Here is a 19,695-nt window from a genome sequence, read left to right on the forward strand (position 1 = left end):
CACTCTTCCGAGCCATCCCCATCGCTGCTTCATCCCCTCTGCTGATCCGGGGAGGGCTGCAGACTACCACATGCCTCCTCCCATACATGTGGAGTCGCCAGCCGCTTCTTTTCACCTGACAGTGAGGAGTTTCACCAGGGGGACATAGAGCGTGGGAGGCTCATGCTATTCCCCCCAGTTCCCCCTCCTCCCCGAACAGGCGCCCCGACTGACCAGAGGCGGCGCTAGTGCAGCGACCAGGACACATACCCACATCCGGCTTCCCATCCGCAGACATGGCCAATTGTGTCTGTAGGGATGCCCAACCAAGTCGCAGGGTAACAGGGATTCGAACCAGCGATCCCCGTGTTGGTAGACAACGGAATAGAATGCTACGCTACCCAGACACCCCTGCAGTACACTAGCAAACACGGTAAGGATGAAAAGTAATGAACAGTTATCAGTTTGCAAACAGGTACTTGACCAAAGACAAAACCCAACCCATCTTTGGAGACATCTTCTGAACGATTTGACTGCTTTGAACTTTGATTTTATTTGAATCAGTTACAAACAAAATGAACAAACAAACAAACAAACAAACAAATAAATAAATAGATAGATAAATAAATAAAAAACCTATAATTTTTAAGGGTTGTCTGCAATTCCCTACCCACCTGGTAGGGGGCGCTCGTTCTCGGACAGGTTGAAGACCTCGTGGAAAGCCCCTTTCTTGGTGTTGTAGGCCCGCCCGCTGTCGTCGTCTCGACTGATGCCCATAGGCAGGGCTGTCCCTAGGCTACCACGGCCTACGGCGGGTGGAATCTGAGAAGAAAGGCCAGAGGGAATGGAGAGGAAGAGGACATAAAGGGGGGAAGGAGGCAGGGTGTTAGAATTACGGACCACCTTACCATGGGGGGGGGGGGGACTAATTCAAAGCAGCAACTGATGAAGCACTGCGGTGGCAAAGAAGCTGTGCGTTCTCACTGCACTAAAGAAAACAGACAAACAGAAACAAAACTTGATTCAGGAGATTTGAAGCAGGCAGTTGTTTGGAAAGCTGTGGTCGGGAGAGTGGACAGCCTGAAGAGGCTCAGCCGCTCGCTCCATACTGCAGCGGGATGCTCCGATGGCTGCCGGTGAGGCTGGGTTAGTGTGCAAAGCATGGCGTGCAGTAACACGTGACCATGAAGTTGCCTCTCTACTCAAGAAGCAAACCCAGTCTTTCGATCTCACACAGATCGCCTCGACTGGACCTGGATCAGACACTATTGTACAACTACATTTCCGGTATCTTAACCTTTCGGTGTGTTTGTTTAACCCTACTTGAAGCACTGGGTGAGAGGACTATTCCCTAGTCATAAATGAAAACCATCGGTTTGCCCTCAGGATGCACGATAGTGAATTTTTCGCCGATATCCCATAACCGACATTTCCAAGCTCAATTTGGCCAATGCTGATATTTTTCATGTCACTACAGCACCACCACGTGTCTTACGTTCCACCTGTGGAGTTTACGATACCTGTGATGCTTGGTGCAGATGTCCAAAAACACTGTTTTATTACTAAATGTCCTGATTTATCGCTGAATTCTACACTGTTTCCTAGCGCCTGCATTTACTGAGACAGATGAGCACAAATAACTTTAACTGAAATGTAGAAAACATGTAACATTTATTTTTTTTGGGGGGGGGGTTCTCCCCAATTGTACCCGGCCAATTACCCCACTCTTCCAAACCATCCCGGTCTCTGCTCCCACCCCTTCCGCCGATCCAGGGAGGTCTGCAGACTACCACATGCTTCCTCCGATACATGTGGAGTCACCAGCCGCTTCTTTTCACCTGACAGTTGAGGAGTTTCACCAGGGGGATGTAGGGCGTGGGAGTATCATGCTATTCCCCCCAGTTCCCCCTCCCCTCTGAATGGGCACCCTGACTGACCAGAGGAGGCGCTAGTGCAGTGACCAGGATGCATACCCACATCCGGCTTCCCACCAACAGACACGGCTGATTGTGTCTGTAGGGACGCCCGACCAAGCCGAAGGTAACACGGGGATTCGAACCGCCGATCCCCGTGTTGGTAGGCAACGGAATAGACCGCTACGCTATCCGGACGCCCTCGCTGTGCTGTCTTGTGCTACCTCAATTTGGTACACCCATGGGCTGCACACTCCATAAATGGGAAGATCTCCTCTACATCTGGACGGGAAGATCTCGTCTATATCTGGACGGGAAGATCTCGTCTACATCTGGACGGGAAGATCTCGTCTACATCTGGACGGGAAGATCTCGTCTATATCTGGATGGGAAGATCTCGTCTATATCTGGATGGGAAGATCTCCTCTACATCTGGACGGGAAGATCTCCTCTACATCTGGACGGGAAGATCTCCTCTACATCTGGACGGGAACATCTCGTCTATATCTGGACGGGAAGATCTCCTCTACATCTGGACGGGAAGATCTCCTCTACATCTGGACGGGACGATCTCCTCTACATCTGGACGGGAAGATCTCCTCTACATCTGGACGGGAAGATCTCCTCTACATCTGGACGGGAAGATCTCGTCTACATCTGGACGGGAAGATCTCGTCTACATCTGGATGGGAAGATCTCCTCTACATCTGGACGGGAAGATCTCCTCTACATCTGGACGGGAAGATCTCCTCTACATCTGGACGGGAAGATCTCCTCTACATCTGGATGGGCGCCGCGTCCACCAGCCGGTGTGTGACATCTGGAGCAGGCAGAGCTAAGTATCTGAGCCCCTCCTTCCGCCACCACTTTATGAGATGGCACTGTAAAGCTGTACGCATTGGGTTTATTTCTGACCCAGAACTAAATTAATCACTGGAGGCTAAATTACCTTATACACCTCACCTGAGACTTAACCTCTGACAAAATCAAGCAACCGATGCAAGATGTGCATTTTATGGAGGAATAAATTATTTATACACATGTCATCCGAGGCACGTGTACAGACACCTAAAATAAGACCTAAAATAAGGGAGAACTTCTGTTTGGGTTGAGTTCATGCAAAACTCACCTACATTACATCACTACCTAGTTACATCACTACCTACTTAACACACACACACACAATAAAAAAAACAAGCTACCAGCTTTTGAATCAACTCGGGACTGGTTATCTACGGCAAATCTAATTCAAGACAAACCCAAACACAATCACACAAACACACACACACGAACACACTCCTCGACACACTTCTAAAACATTCAACCAGTCGTCTCTATGAATGTAGACCAAAAACACCGACACACAAATCACAACATGTAATGACCGATTTTAAATGCGAATAACATTTGGGACAGATATTCAATTTTTATTTTGTATTTTCTATATTTTGTCTGGGGGTGGGGGTGAGGGGTGAGGGGGGTTGACTGTGGGGTGTTTTTTGGTCGATCTGATTCACAAAGACTGGGTTGTGATGCCTCTGAACATGCATATGGCCACAAAGCCGCTCACACACACACACTCGAAAAAACTAGGTGATGGTGGAGATGGTGCACGCACACACACACACACACACACACACACACACACACACACACACACACACACACACACACTAGTCAAACCGATGTCCACACTGGGACCACCCTACCTTTTCATAGCCAGAGAGCTGAGAGAGAGAAACAGAGCAACTCAAAATGACTGAGGGTACAGGAAGGAGCCCCGAGGTTCGGCCAGCGGGGAAGGTTAGCCTGTGTGAGGACTGACCGCATTTTCCCAACACAGTAGTGCATCTCTTTTAATTCAGTATTCATGTTTCCATCGCACTTTGTCAATCACTTTGTGAGAAAAAAAACTTATATAAATTTCAGATTACCAATTTAAAACAAAAGCACTTCAGCTACTGTTTTTCTATAAAAAAAATGAAACTGTGTTTAAATGCACAATAAAGTGCAAGTACTTCAAGTGGTTATGATGTGCATCGATGATGGACTATAACAGGGGAGAGCCTGCGGTTCGATAGATTTGGGGCTGGACTAGCTAATAGTGAGTATGTGAGTGAGCGAGTTCCTCTGCTTCACACTAGAACGACCGAGGCGGTTTTGGATTTCCAAAGTTTAATAACTTCGTGGGAGAAAAAAAAAAAGAAAAAAGGTACAGACCTGCCGCTCCCTGAAGGCTCCTAAAATTGCATATATTTGCATTAAAATTAGTTTTACGATCATTGCAGGAAAAAAAGCGAGGATAAGATCAACCTAAAACGACCACGAGCTGTCAAAATGACCGCGTGTAATTTGTGCGCCATGTCACCATTTATGACGTGTTGGTCACGTCCTTTCCTTCGTGAAGTTCATCGCTCTGTCCTAGAAACACACTAGCGCCCTCCAGTGGAGAGTAATGGTCTAAACTTGATTTCTGATTATTGCCAACATGTCTGGTTACAGACGCCGTTACAGACGCACCATGACTACCACCGAGGCGTGGCAGTATTTACAGGCGTTGGACAGCGGCCATTTTAAATCGTTTGAAAAATAATATTGAAGTTGTTAAAATGTTAATTTTGGTGTCAGTCGTTTCTTAACAGAAATACTAACATATGCAATGCACTAGTATCTCAGTTGGGTATTTCTCCTGACAGAATATAGAAATTAACAAACGTGGCGGTCTGGTCATTCTAGTACTTTTTAATTTCCGGTCATTGTTTGGGACTGTTTCAATATTTCTTTTCAGTTCTTTTTTTTTTTTTACATTTCACGTTTTATAGGCCTTGTTACGTTTGTTAGATTAGCAATATGTGTTTCCCGTTTTGTTTTTCAGGTAATATTTTCAATGTTTCAATTTTGCTATTCAAGTTCGACCATGTCTCTCTGAAGTTAAAATTGTTTAACAACAGTATTATAGTTGTTCATTTTGGTGTCAGTCGTTTCCTAACAGACATACTAACACATGCAGTGCATTAATATCTCAGTTGGGTATTTATCTTGACAGAATATAGAGTTTAAAACTCGCCGTCAGTTTGACCGCCCATGGTCGTTTTAGGTAGGAGTGAAATCCCGGTCGTTCTAGTGTTAAGAGTCCCTCACCGACTAAAGAATCCTCTTTCCCCGTGTTTGTATTACACAGTCACACACAGACACAAACACAGACACACACACACACAATCGGTCTATGAGCCTAGACTGACCAGACTGGTAACAGCACTGGAAACACCAATCAACACATGGATGTCGTTCTCCATGTTGCTTATTGCTAAGTATCTTGCCCATTGTATTTTCAAATGTGGCATCACTAGAATGACAGAGCTGATAGTTTGGCCAGAAAACACATCAAATTTGCCCCCCCCCCCCACCCCCACGTGGCTGTGCTTCCTACAGTACCATTTCTCTCAGGACATGAACTGGTCGCTTGTGTCAACTCACCCGTCTGGACAGCGTGGCACTGCCGCGCTCCTTTAGCTGAGGGTCAGTGGGCAGGCTGGTCCAGATCATGTACGGGGTGTCGTACTTGTCCCTCAGCTTGGGGCAGCTCTTGAAGATGAAGTCGATGATGAAGAATTTGATCCCCGCATACAGACCTGATGAGGAGAGCATTGAGGAGTATGATTAAATGAAAAAATGCAAAAAATAAATAAAAATAAATAAAAATGTCACTAGGGAGGTAAGGCTTTTGCACAATGCAATGCTACTGAACTGTACATTGTGGGTAATAGACCTAAAATTGGGAGTAAATACCACAAGATTGGGCATAGAAGCTTAGCGAAGCATATATATTCCACCATGTATGTACATGATGTACATGTAGGGTGCAGGGACATACAGATTCTGTGGACAGTGTGCATGTTTATCCATGAAAAGAGTTTTGAATTGATGCCTTCAGCCCCTGCAAAGGGATCATGAAAGACTTGACTAAAAAGGGAATTCAGACTGAGTCAGTGGCGGGCCTCTAGTGCACTTTTGCTAATACATCTAGTTCAAGTATAGTCCGCGGTTTCAAGTGTGTCCTTCCACTAGAATGCCTGAGACTTCTCGCGGTGCTTATACCTATTATGAAGCCCAGCAGTTTGTATGGGAACAGGCAGGAGGAGATGAAGGCCACCCACAGTACGATGTAGAGCTTCTGGGTAATCTCCGGCTGCACCCACATGAAAAGACTGGAATACGCACACATGCACACACACACACATGCACACACACACACACACACACACACACACACACACACACACACACACACACACACACCATATATTTACTGACAAATTTATGAACAACTGTTGCACAATCTATGGGGAAATAATGACTCACTTCTTTATTTTTTCCAAGATATCTGCCATCTTTCCAAATAGGTTCTGTGGGGAGGAGAAAAACAAGAGTTATGATCACTGTGACAGAGAAGAAGATGGCGCCCACCACGAATCTGCCTCCCCGCTGCCCGCACATCTCACCTGTGCTTTCTGTGCTACGTCGAGAACAAGCTGGAACTTCTCTGAAACGGTCAGGTCTTCTTTAGGAGGCTCCTGGCCGAGGGAAGGAGGGGTTTTGCAATTTAAAGGGGCTTGACATGAAACAACTCAACAGGAAGGCATCCTAAACTTACTTTGAATTGCCGCTGTGAACTTCTATTTGTAATATTGAAAACACTGTCACATGAGATGTTCACGGCCCCAAACATTGTTAAGTCTCAAATCTTGGCTTGATGTGTGCTCAACTTTCCATAGCCAATAAACTCAGACATCTCTGGTCATCACTGTGAAGGTAGCTGGCCTTTTGTAAAAAGTTAAACTGGGCAGAGCTTGCCAAGACATGGTGATATTCATGATTCATGATTCAATAATTTATTGCCATATCAACTTTACAGTTGAGTTGGAGTTCGTTTCGGCGTGCTCAAAGATAACATTGCACCTGTTGCAATGTGTGTGTGTTTATATCAGTCACTCATGAGAGCTAAATAGGTGAGAGAGGAGGCTCACCACTGGTTCTGAGACCTCAGGCACAATACTCCACTGGATCCTCCATCCCCTGAAACACAGCATAGACACAAACATGTGACACCGTCATTGGGAAAGACAGCAGCGGTGGCACATCCCAGGAAGACAAATTAGGTCCATTCACTAAATGATAGCTTAATGCTACACAACCTCTACATTTGCTGCTAATTTATATTTTCTCTCCTATCCATCTATTATCCCAACCGCGTATCCTACTCAGGGTTGTGGGGATGCTGGAGCCTATCCCAGCAGTCAGGTGGGGAGACACCTTGGAAAGGCTGCCAGTTCAGCACAGGGCCGACACACAGTCACACCTAGGGACAATTTAGTATGACCAATTCACCTGACCTACATGTCTTTGGATTGTGGGAGGAAACCGGAGCACCCGGAGGAAACCCACGCAGACACGGGAAGAACATACAAACTCCACACGGAGGACAACCCGGGACGACCCCCAAGGTTGGACTACCCCGGGCCTCGAACCCAGGACCTTCTTGCTGTGAGGCAACTGTGCTAACCACTGGGCCGCCCTTATATTTTCTCATATTGGTATCTATATATTGGTTGTGTTGTTTGTTATGCCTTTTCAATTGATATCCCATTGTATGTCCCGTGTCCCATTATCTGCTACCGATGGAACAAGACACGATCCAGTTTCCTCTCGGGGATCATTACAATAAACACAACATAATCTCTCATTATCCCAAAAGCACAGACCATCCTGTTGTATAGATGTGTTCTACTATTGTCAGCTAGGAACTCAGGTTACCTCATTTTCTGCCATAAATCATTTTAAAACACTGGGTGTCACCCTTTGGAAATGGCTGATACTTAAGTTTGTAAGTAAAACCTGACAATGTTCATGTTCCGACTGCGAGATTTGTACAAAATACAGTATAAAAATCACAGGCTGAATACACATAATAACTGAATGCTCAATGTATATTTTATGTTAGAAGGTCGTCTGACCTGGCTATGAGGTAATTTAAGGAGAGCCTCAGGATGGCGAGGAACAGGAACATAGGGATGGCCCATCCATGCCACGCTGCATTCATATAGATCTGTAGAAAACATGGAGATGGAGAGTGAGAAGGTGGGTGACCACCGGGTTAGCAACAGTAATCTGTAAATGAGGTTGCAGCCTAAACACCAGTACCACCAATAGGAAATTCAGTTAAATTCAGGAAAGAAAAAAAAAGAATTTGCACATCTCATCACCAAATTCCAGGCCAATATGTAAACAGGAATTGCAAGTTCATGACGCCAATATTGACAGTTCGTCAGCACAAAACACAACGCTAGCTATGCAGCTTACCCTCTTTGGTTTTGATATTTCGATCGGCTCTTGATGGGAAAATCGCTGCTATCCAAGAACAAGTTTACAAATGTTCAGTTGGAAGACTAACATGGTCCATTACGCAGTGAGCGAATTACACGGTGATAATGTCTCGCCGACCCCTTCAGGACCGTAACAGGGTCAACTGGTTCCATCCAGCAATGATATCCATCTTAAATTGCTTACCCACAGCACAATATTTCATATATTCACCTTGTAAAATAATCAATTGCGAGCTTAAGTCCCCTCTCCTAATGTGCTAACAGCCCAGGTTTTCTAGGAGCAGAAGTCCATTTTCTTTTCCTTTCAACTGATGCACAACTCAGTTGGGAATCGAACTTCTATATTATAAAAATGCCCGAGCATTTCAAATCAAGGTTGTTGTTGTTTGTTGCCTTAAAACGTCTGGCAGTTAGCAGAACTGTTTCCAAAAAGATTTGAGAGCAAGGCATTGAACAGGACGTCCAGGACACGCAGTCTGCTACTCTGCCACTAGAGGGCGAACGTGTATCAGCGTAATCTCATGATGCCCATTGTGTAAGTGAAGTATGGCTGCTGGGTGCTTGTTTGTGTGAGAAAAGAAAAACAGAGAGAGGGAAATAACAAGAGATTGTGCCTCCGTCAATTCGTGTGTGCAAATATCACAAGTACACAACTAGTGTGTACAAGTGTGTGTGTATGTGTGTGTGTGTGTGTGTGTGTGTGTGTGTGTGAAATACACAGACGAGAAAATATGAGTGAGACCCTGAGAAAAATTGTGTGTGTGTATGTGCATGAGAGACAAGTGTGTGTGTGTGTGTGTGTGTGTGTGTGTGTGTGATGTCCACTCACGATGAAGGCAATGGCAGACGTGTAAACCGAGTGCCAGCTGGATAAGGCGGAGAGGTTCCTCATGAAGTTGGTGACGGGTTTGGCACCTCGCTCTAGACACCAGAGACAAAGGGCAATCTATGAAAATGTATTCACACACTGAAATAAACATCAACGTGGTATTAAATCCCTCCTAATCAATTGTCAGGGAGAAAAAAAAAAATTGTGCCGCATACAATTTTTGGCAACCACGCTAATAATACAAATAAAGATGACTTCTACCGATAATATGCAAACGATTATTCTCTTGGTTTCAGTATCAACCTTAAACGTGCTCCCCAGTTAACGCATGGAGAGATTTGACTCTCACTTATAGTTCTGGTCTCTACTGAGAGTGGGTGTGGCCAAGTCTATGAAAGTGATATAAAAAAAAAATCAATATCAATAAATGAAAATAAATTAATTAATTAACAAACAGACAAGTAAATAATAAACAATCAAACAAACAAATGTGGATCAGATTGAGTCAAGAGCGACATAGTTGAACCGCAGAACAGCAGAAATGTCAGCAGCAACAAGGGAAGTACGGCGTCATAAATCTTCAGCTATGGCAGGATGTCGATGAACTGCACACACACAACTTATGCGTTGTGCCCGTGTCATGTGACTTGTGTTAAGCGATGTTCCTTCCTCGACAAGCAACTACCATTCACCGCCGCCGCCGCTGTTATTTACGACTGTGCTGCCCTCTGAACATGCTCATCTGGCCTTGTGAGGGTACTTATGAGCGCCACCTCCGCAGAGCCCTGGACATTAGAAAGCCCGCCAATTTGCTGTGGGCCGTTTTTAAAAACAGATCCTGATTTTTCTTTTTTTAAATGGGGGGGGGCATTGACAGGCTATACAGTTGATTCATGTCCTGAGTATTCAAATTCAAGTTGCGGATTAAAATAGGTTTGAAGGGCGTCCGGGTAGCGTGGTGGTCTACTCTGGTTCGAGTCCCCGTGTTACCTCCGGCTTGGTCGGGCGTCCCTACAGACACAACTGGCCGTGTCTGCGGGTGAGAAGCCGGATGTGGGTATGTGTCCTGGTCGCTGCACTAGCGCCTCCTCTGGTGAGTCGGGGCGCCTGTTCAGGGGGGAGGGGGAACTGGGGGGAATAGCGTGATCCTCCGACGCGCTACGTCCCCCTGGTGAAACTCCTCACTGTCAGGTGAAAAGAAGCGGCTGGCGACTCCACATGTATGGGAGGAGGCATGTGGTAGTCTGCAGCCCTCCCCGGATCGGCAGAGGGGGTGGAGCGGCGACCGGGACGGCTCGGAGGAGTGGGGTAATTGGCCGGATACAACTCGGTCAAAAGGGGGGGGGGATATATATAAACAAACAAACAAACAAACAAATAAATAAATAACTATAAAATGAAATGAAATAAAATGGGTTTGAATGAAGTGGCGGCAGTACTTACTGAGTCGCCTCATGTTTTCCGTTAACCTGCGGACGGAAGAAGAGAGGTGTGAGATGGCAGAATACAACTTCAACCGTCCTCCTTCAGCTTGTGGGACACTTGGTGACGCGGTACAATCATCTCATTACCTCGTTCCATGTCTATTTCCTGATGGGACGGTATTTTAAGTACATCCATTCGGTGTTATTAAGTGCTTACGAGGGGGTAATTTCACACAGCAAACAAGTACACAAACCCCGCCGAGTGTCATTAAACATTGTGTTGGCATGGTGTTGCGAGACCATTGTGCACACTGGGTCGGGGAGATTTCCTAGTGCACCGCTGTGCTACGTGTGGTGGGGACACGTTCCCATGGATCCTACACAGGTGGCTTGCTGTGGTAAAGCAAACGTGACGCGTTGGTGGAGGCAGACTGCGGTAACCTTGCTTCTTTCAGTTACCATGTGAGGTTTTTTTTTTTTCTTTTTGTACATCGTCTGTCCTCTTCCACAAACAGAACCTAACCTATTAAGTATTTCCACAAAACACCAAAGGATGCTGATATTGACGGTATACAGGGTCACTGGCACCATAGCCAAAGTAGCGACAGGCCTGAATTGCACTTATAGTATGTAAAAACAATACATGTATTTACTGAAACAGGGAGGACTACATGGAAGAGCATTTATCAGCCAAAAAGCTTCTCCTTTCTCAGCTTGGAGGCAAGGAGAGTGTGCAGTGGGCGGCACGGTGGCGCAGGGGTTAGCGCTGTCGCCTAGCAGCAAGAAGGTCCTGGGTCCGAACCCCGGGGTCGTCCGACCTTGGGGGTCGTCCTGTGTGTGGAGTTTGCATGTTCTGCCCGTGTCAGCGGTGGGTTTTCCTCCGGGTGCTCCGGTTTCCTCCCACCGTCGAAAAGGCATGCACGTTAGGGTTAATACTCCTGCCTGTGCCCCTGAGCAAGGCAATAAAGAAGAACTGAAGCTGGTCCCCAGGCGGGGTGGCTGCCCACTGCTCCTAGCTACACAGCCAGGATGGGTTAAATGCAGAGAAAGATTTCCCACAGGGATTAATAAATAGATAAATAAATAAATAAATAAATAAATAAAAAGATTACTTTTCATTTGTTCCTCCTCTTCGTCATCCTCGAATCAATTCTTCTCTTTTGTTTTTGTTTGTTGTTTTTTTGACAACTCCTGTACTTTTACTGACTTTTTCATTTACTTTTTAAAAAAAAATGATTTCTCATGTTGCCGTTAACACCCCTTTTCAGCCATCATCAAATATTCAACCCTGAGGCTCATAGGAGCCCACAGCCTCTTTTTCCCCTCCCTGGTTAGTTTCTGTCACACACCATCATATCTGGGATACAGGAGCATTTGTTGCATGTATTAGATGGACACTACAACTCTCGACATTGACTTCATCAGCATTGTTCATGCATGAATGCGTTGCCACACACAGCTCCAACGACGACACCGCCATCACTGGCCTGATCACAGACAACAACGAGACGACCGTCAGAGATGAGGCGAGAGCCCTGGAAACGTGGTGCCAGGGCAACAACCGCCATCTCAACGGCAGCAGAACTAAGGAGCCGATAGTGGACTTCAGGAAGGTGCAAGGGGGTGGGGGGTGGACACGCCCTCATCCACATCAGCGGGACAGCAGCGGAGACAGTCAGCGGCTTCAGGTTGCTCTGGGTGAGCACCGGCGAAGACCCGACCTGGTCAACACATACCGGCGTTGTCGTCAAGGCGGCGGGACGACGGCTCTTCTTACTCCACGGGATGAAGAAGTGCAGCATGGACTCCAGGATAGTCTCCGACTTCTACAGACGCACCATTGAGAGGATCCGCGCCGGGAGACGTGTTAAAGAAGGGCGGCTGCCGACTAAAACGAAAAGTACTGTGGCGAGCCGGTGTGGAAGAATGAGTCGAAAGGCAGGGATCTCTTTTTAACGGCAACTCCCGTGCCCCCATATGCCGCACAACCCCGGGAGTGCTCTTTTATTCACCCCGGCCAGAACGGACCAGCACTGACAACAACGTAATGAGTACCCCCCCCCCCGCCTCCCCATGTCCCAATTGGCCACTTCAGTCCCAGTCACGGTCCTGCAGTCAGTCAATAAACGGTCTCCTACTTAGTCTGGAGTCGAACCCAGAAAACAACAACACAAGAATAACCACAACATGAACACCGCATCATTAAAACTCAACAGTCCCGTCAGCCATTGCGCTCCTCTAGCGCAGAACCGCCAAGTCAGAGTGACCGCCGCCTCCCCCGGTCGCTACAGTATGACATCATTGTTTTGTTTGTATAGCAGATTTGGGATGGTGTGTTTACTCACTTTATTGTTAAAAGTGTACACTCCACACAGCCCTCGCCCACTGTTTCAAATAAAGGTATGTTTTATTTTTTTTTGCATTTGTACGTTAGGAAAAATTAGGCATACTGTTGGGTCTAAGATGTTACACAGCCACCTGCCACTACTGGCGTGCACCCACCAGTAGGGGGAGCTGCAGCCCCCCCCCAGCCCATGCTAATGCCGCCTGGTATGGTAGCTGCACCGCCCTTAACCTGAAAGCTCTACAGAGTGAAAACAGCACAGCTCATCACCAGGACCGAGCTCCTGGCCATGCCGGACCGCTACACCCAGAGGTGCAGCAAGACAGCCCAGCTGATAGCTGGGGAGCGTAGCCGCCACAGCCATAAACTATTCAGACACTCACACACACACACACACACACACACACACACACACACACACACACACACAATGCACGTTCCTCACTTCACGCTGCACTGCTGTGCTGTACCCATTCCTGCACTATATGTATACATTTACATATTTATTACATATTGTTTGTTTACACAACCATATTTACCCCTGCCGCTGTACTCTCCTCCTGCCATTCTTCATTTTCTCACTTCCAACATTTTGATTTCTGTTCTCGTTGTTATTCAGTGCTTACCAATTTAATTACTGTTACATTTCAGACTGTTAGATGTTATACGTCACATTTTAGACTTCATGTATGATTTTAGTTTAATTTAAGATTGTTTTTTTGGCCTGTAAATGCATGTTAATTTTAGATTTCAGACGTTAGTTTAATCTTAATTTACATGTCATATTCCCGTTCAAGCGTTTCATTGGCAGCCATTTCTGTCTTGCTGTATTGTTGTGCGCTGGATAAATAAAACTTGAAAACTACTGTTTGCTTTTGCTCTACTGCGGAGGTTTCTTGCCATCCAAACCACAGGCACTGCACGCCCACAACAACAACCACCCCCACACACACACAGACACACACACAGACACACACCTCTGTGGGGAAACTGACAGGCCTGTGTTTGGTGCCAGAGACCGTTGTCTCAAATTCTCCGCCTCGTGTGGAGAGACAGGCAGCGAGATTCTGAGTCATCGTATCGAGAGGTCCTGACCAATCAAATCGCAGCGAACGCCCGAGCACGCAGAGCCACGCAAAGCAATCGCGGTCAAACTGGAAAGAAGGTCAACCGTAAGTCGGGGCGAGTAGTCCTGCCCAAGTCCAATGTGTAGACCCATCCGGATGTGTTGTGTCCTCCACATTAAGGGCGAGGCGATGAATTCTTATCCGGGTGTGGTGATGTAGACGTTACACATCTGTCAGTGCCACTGGTGGGCCGGGAATGAAAAACGGCCCTGGACTTTTTGACTCAGACACCCCCCCCCCCCCAACCTCCGCCCGCAGCGATAAACCACCACCCACACGAACCACCAGGAAAACTCCCAGTGCTCCAGATGGCCGGTCCACCACTGGTCAGCGCCACGACTGCTGAGAGGAAAGCCCAGCCGCTTACTCTCCTGACTAACATGCTGCTGTCCTCCGAAGGGAAAATTCAAACTTTTCTTCTTGCCCCCTTCCCCCCCTTTTTTTCTTCCCGATTGTTCCCGGCCAATTACCCCACTCTTCCGAGCCGTCCCGGGCGCTGCTCCACCCCCTCTGCCAATCCGGGGGAGGGCTGCAGACTACCACGTCTCCTCCGACACATGTGGAGTCGCCAGCCGCTTCTTTTCACCTGACAGTGAGGAGTTTCGCCAGCAGCATGTGAGAGGATTCCCCCCAGTCCCCCCCCCCCCTGAACAGGCGCCCCGACCGACCAGAGGAGGTGCCAGCGCAGCGACCAGGACACATAACCCACACCCGGCTTCCCACCCGCACACACGACCCCTTGTGTCTGTAGAGGTGCCCCATCAAGCCGGCGGTAACACGGGGATTCGAACCGCACATCCCTGTGTCGGTAGGCAACGGACCGCTATGCTACCCGGACGCCCCCTCTACGCCTTGTATTTCTCCACCCAACACTATAATCATACACAACAGCTGTTTGGATTACAGGAAAGAGTTGGTCTAGCTTTCTTACCGAGGCGCCACAGTTGTGCCCGTTGCATAGCTTAGCGTGTTACTTGTCATGTGGGGGCTCGGGCGACCGAAGCTCGAGCAACTGTTGCAGCCGCCGTTAAAGCTTGTCACCGAGGGAGCTCAGCGGATGGCGCGTAGACACCGGGGAAGAGTGGGATGGAAAACTGTGTCGCAGGCGTGCTGCAACGAGGATGTCAGAAACAACACCCACGACCCCCTTCATGTTATCGGAGCCACAGGTAGAGAAGCCGGGACTCGTCTGCAGCTTTCAAAGCAGGCGCCCCGCTGAGCTCACACGGCGAAAACGCATCCGTCTCAAGGAGGCATTTCGTCGCGTGTCAGCACCTCGAAATCTTGTTCCCCTTAAATAAAACGACGAGTGCTTCCGACGAGGAGGTAAAATGCTTCGAAACATACTCGGTTAAAGCAAAGTATCATTTCAAAAACATAATGACAGATCACAGGACCGGTTGAGACGGATATTTTTTTGCGGTGCACAGGCCCCGGGGCTGCTGCGGCGGCCGCTCTCTGGAGCAGCCGGATGATAAATTGGGCCTCCGGCAGACCAGAGGCCCTTTACGAGGCCATCAGGCTGAGTGTTCTGTCTGCGTGCAACCAGCTCGGCCTTCTGGCAAAACAACCCAGCTGACCCGTGTTCACCAGCCAGACTGCAAATCCATATCTGCATCCGAGCCTGCACCACGGAGTAAATCTCCAGCCAATGAGGACACTTTAAAAGCATACTTATTACATTACTTACATTACACTATTAAATAACAATCTCCAATAGGTCCTTTTTCTTTCTTTTTTAGCATTTTATCAATATCCTTTTGATTCTTTTACCGGTGCAATAAAGTTAGTTAAATCATGATCTTCCCCCCTCAGAGAAAAATGAAATAAAACTAAATCGGGGCGTCCGGGTAGCGTGGCGGTCTATTCCTTTGCCTACCAACACGGGGCTCGCCGGTTCAATTCCCCGTGTTACCTCCGGCTTGGTCGGCGTCTCTACAGACACAATTGGCCGTGAATGCGGGTGGGAAGCCGGATGTGTGTGTGTGTGTGTCCTGGTCGCTGCACTAGCGCCCCCTCTGGTCGGTTGGGGCAACTGTTCGGGGGGGGAGGGGGAACTGGGGGAAATAGCGTGCTACGTCCCCCTGGCGAAACCCCTCACTGTCAGGTGAAAAGAAGCGGCTGGAGACTCCACATGAGGTTGTCTGCAGCCCTCCCCGGATCGACATAGGAGGTGGAGCAGCGACCGGGACGGCTCGGAAGAGTGGGGTAATTGGCGGGATACAATTGGGGAGAAAAAAGGGAGACCCCCCCCCCCCCCCAAAAAAAAGCTGAATCAGACAAAAGAGGCTAGCATGGTCAGCAACCAATTTAGAAAATTGACTACAACAAACTATTAGGTCGTTTATGGCTGAAAGGTGGCGCTAACTGACCTCTTAGCACTTAGCGGCTCCTCCGTCTCCACAGTGTTCTCCTCCGGCTGGAAGCGGAAGTCTTCGATGTAGGCCCCGAAGCGGTCGTAAAGCCATTTCTGCGACCTTGTGTACAAAGTCTCCTTCTGCTTCTCTGTGCACACAAACAGAAAAGGTTGTGGTGAAAATAATGACCATGTACGGCGTACGGGCCGGGGCGGGGAAACCAAACATCACACTGGGTCCTCTTCCCCCCCACCACCATCCTCTGCCTCTTCACACTGAAACACACGTTAACGCTGTACATACCGACATTTACCCAATTTCCCCTCGAGGATTAATAAAGTAATTCTGATTCTGAAACATCTGGCAGACATTTAAATAAACTCAACCACACCATCAGTCGATTTTCAAAGGTTATATTAGAGCAAGAGGAAAAGGAACAAAGCGCCATATATAAAGTGTACTCCACTTCGGGATTCCCCAGTTATCACTATCGTTTCAATTCAGTCCAGTTCACGCAACAAAATTACTTCACGTCACGCTGTCGTGGTTACCTGACAACCAAAACTCAAAACAAGGAAGTATTCCCGACCGCAGTTCCGTTCAGTTAACTCTTAAACAAATGATCCACAAACCCCCAAAGCTTTAGTCAAGAGGAAAAAGAGAGAGAGAGAGAGAGAGAGAGAGAGAGAGAGAGAGAGAGAGAGAGAGAGAGAGAGAAATGGTCACCCGGCTTTCGCCGACTCATGGTTAACGGTGGCGAGTGACTACTAAGCTGCCGTCGAGTCTCCGGAGATGTTTAGCTGTCGGATCCCCAACGGATTTCTTGAGATGATGAGAGGAGATGATTTGTTCACGGGGCCACACATGTGAATGTATAATGTGAACTTAACACGGCACAAAGGTCTGGGTAGGCTGACCGACTGCAGGTCTAACGTCTCCCTGCTCTTTACTCGCCGGCATTAGTCACCGTACTTATTCATGCGACTCATCATAAAAGGACATAAAGGGGGCCGGTCTTTCCCGAGAGCAGGTAAATCAGAGCCATATGACTGGTTGGCAGGACTGGTGGGGTGTGTGGAGGTGAGTGACAACAGACCGATAGGCCGGAAACAGATTTCTGACCATTTACAACAACAGAATTTGGGGAGTTGCCACACTAGCTAGTTACTGCATCACGTCAGGTGTGTGTGTGTGTGTGTGTGTGGGGGGGGGGGGTTGGGGGGGACAAAGCGAGAATGAAATGAAATGGAAATCATTTAAGAAGCGCTGGATTATTTACATATTATATGTGTATTATTAACATGATATCAATTTTTCATTTTTAAAAAATATCACGGTTATCATCAATACCGGTATATCGCGACACCCCTAACACACAATAACACCAACAAAGTAACCACCTTATGTTGGTGGTTACTTTGTTGTAACCTTATGTTGTGATCCAGATTGATATGGATTAATAATAATGGGCACTCAAGGGTATGTATGATTGGCCCTGGTGGTAATGAAATATCTCATACTGGCAGTTCTCTGCTAGCAGAGAATCAAACCTTTTATCGTCATCAACATCATCAATATTGTGGTAAATGTGAATCAGTGTAATAACATTGAGCTAATTTCTCGGTCCGAAAAATAAGCTAAAGTGAGATCTCCACCAGAACCAGTCTGGAGCTCTGCACAGGAGAGTTCTTCAGCGTTAACAGGGAATACAAAGCTGTCTTCCAGGTGAAAACAATGACCGCTCTGTCTCAGTGGTTAGCAACACAGAGGCTGCTCGACTGCCTCATTAACTTCATACAACGGCCTCAAGAACTACTGGGGAACTGAGGTTATTTTTGACTAAAAGAGCCTTTATAGTCTTATTGCAGAAGGTAATGAGCTGAAGTTCAGAGGAAACATACTTTTTTATCTTTTGTATATATTTATATTATATATTAGACTTAGACTTGGACTACTTTTATTGTCATTGCCTCATATGCATGTCTCATACATACAAAGGAACAAAATTATGTTTCACAAGGACCCCAGTGTTGCATAGAAATACAAACAACACACAATAAATATTAAAAACAAAAAGTGCATTAAAAACAAAATTTACTTCATGGACCTAAACATCACAAGCACACCTGACACGGACAGTGAGTAAGACGGTCAGAAAGTCATTTTGTGGAAGGTCTAAGTGTCCAGGCTGTTGAGGAACCCCACAGCCTGAGGAATGAAACTGTTGCATAGTCTGGTGGAGGCAGCACGAATGCTCCGGTACCTCCTGCCAGAGGGTAGGAGGGTGAAGTGGATGTGGAAAGGGTGAGTGGGGTCCTTCACAATGCTGAGAGCCTTCCGGGTGCACCGTGTGTCATAGATGGCCTGGATGGATGGGAGAGCAGTTCCTGTGATCTTCCCAGCTGTCTTCACTAGCCGCTGTAGCGATTTGCGGTCGGAGGCCTTGCAGTTCCCATGCCAGACAGAGATACAGCTGTTCAGAATGCTCTCTATGGTGCCTCTGTAGAATGTGATGAGGATGGGTGGGGCGGGGGGGAGACTCGCCTTCTTCAGACACTGCAGGAGGTGAAGACGCTGCTGGGCCTTCTTGGAGAGCGCAGTGACATGTGAGGACCAGGAGAGGTCCTCTGAGATGTGGACTCCCAGGAACTTACATCACAGAGGACCTCTCCTGGTTATATTATATATTATATCATATATCATATTATATATACATATTATTATCACATATTATATTGTATTATCATTCATCCATCCATTCATTATCCAAGCCACTTATCCTGCTCTCATATATATATACACTACCGTTCAAAAGTTTGGGATCACCCAAACAATTTTGTGTTTTCCATGAAAAGTCACACTTATTCACCACCATATGTTGTGAAATGAATAGAAAATAGAGTCAAGACATTGACAAGGTTAGAAATAATGATTTGTATTTGAAATAAGATTTTTTTTACATCAAACTTTGCTTTCGTCAAAGAATCCTCCATTTGCAGCAATTACAGCATTGCAGACCTTTGGCATTCTAGCTGTTAATTTGTTGAGGTAATCTGGAGAAATTGCACCCCACGCTTCCAGAAGCAGCTCCCACAAGTTGGATTGGTTGGATGGGCACTTCTTTGAGCAGATTGAGTTTCTGGAGCATCACATTTGTGGGGTCAATTAAACGCTCAAAATGGCCAGAAAAAGAGAACTTTCATCTGAAACTCGACAGTCTATTCTTGTTCTTAGAAATGAAGGCTATTCCATGCGAGAAATTGCTAAGAAATTGAAGATTTCCTACACCGGTGTGTACTACTCCCTTCAGAGGACAGCACAAACAGGCTCTAACCAGAG

The 19,695-nt window shown here is 47.1% G+C and overlaps 1 protein-coding gene across 2 annotated transcripts in view; it reads right to left on the reverse strand.

Moving 5' to 3' along the window:
- LOC130114671 (GRAM domain-containing protein 4-like) overlaps positions 1–19,695 on the reverse strand; it is a 103,201-nt gene that overhangs the window by 2,695 nt on the left and 80,811 nt on the right. For both annotated transcript variants that reach the window (XM_056282534.1, XM_056282533.1), the window contains exons 6-15: positions 16,372–16,504; positions 10,548–10,573; positions 9,105–9,196; positions 7,907–7,998; positions 6,920–6,968; positions 6,395–6,466; positions 6,255–6,298; positions 5,991–6,100; positions 5,370–5,524; positions 654–801 (exon numbers count right to left, since the gene is read on the reverse strand). In XM_056282534.1, coding sequence (XP_056138509.1) covers positions 654–801; positions 5,370–5,524; positions 5,991–6,100; positions 6,255–6,298; positions 6,395–6,466; positions 6,920–6,968; positions 7,907–7,998; positions 9,105–9,196; positions 10,548–10,573; positions 16,372–16,504 — 921 coding nt within the window. The remainder of the gene's footprint in view (positions 1–653; positions 802–5,369; positions 5,525–5,990; positions 6,101–6,254; positions 6,299–6,394; positions 6,467–6,919; positions 6,969–7,906; positions 7,999–9,104; positions 9,197–10,547; positions 10,574–16,371; positions 16,505–19,695) is intronic.

The sequence above is a fragment of the Lampris incognitus genome, chromosome 6 (assembly GCF_029633865.1).
Source record: "Lampris incognitus isolate fLamInc1 chromosome 6, fLamInc1.hap2, whole genome shotgun sequence".
Classification (NCBI taxonomy): domain Eukaryota; kingdom Metazoa; phylum Chordata; class Actinopteri; order Lampriformes; family Lampridae; genus Lampris; species Lampris incognitus.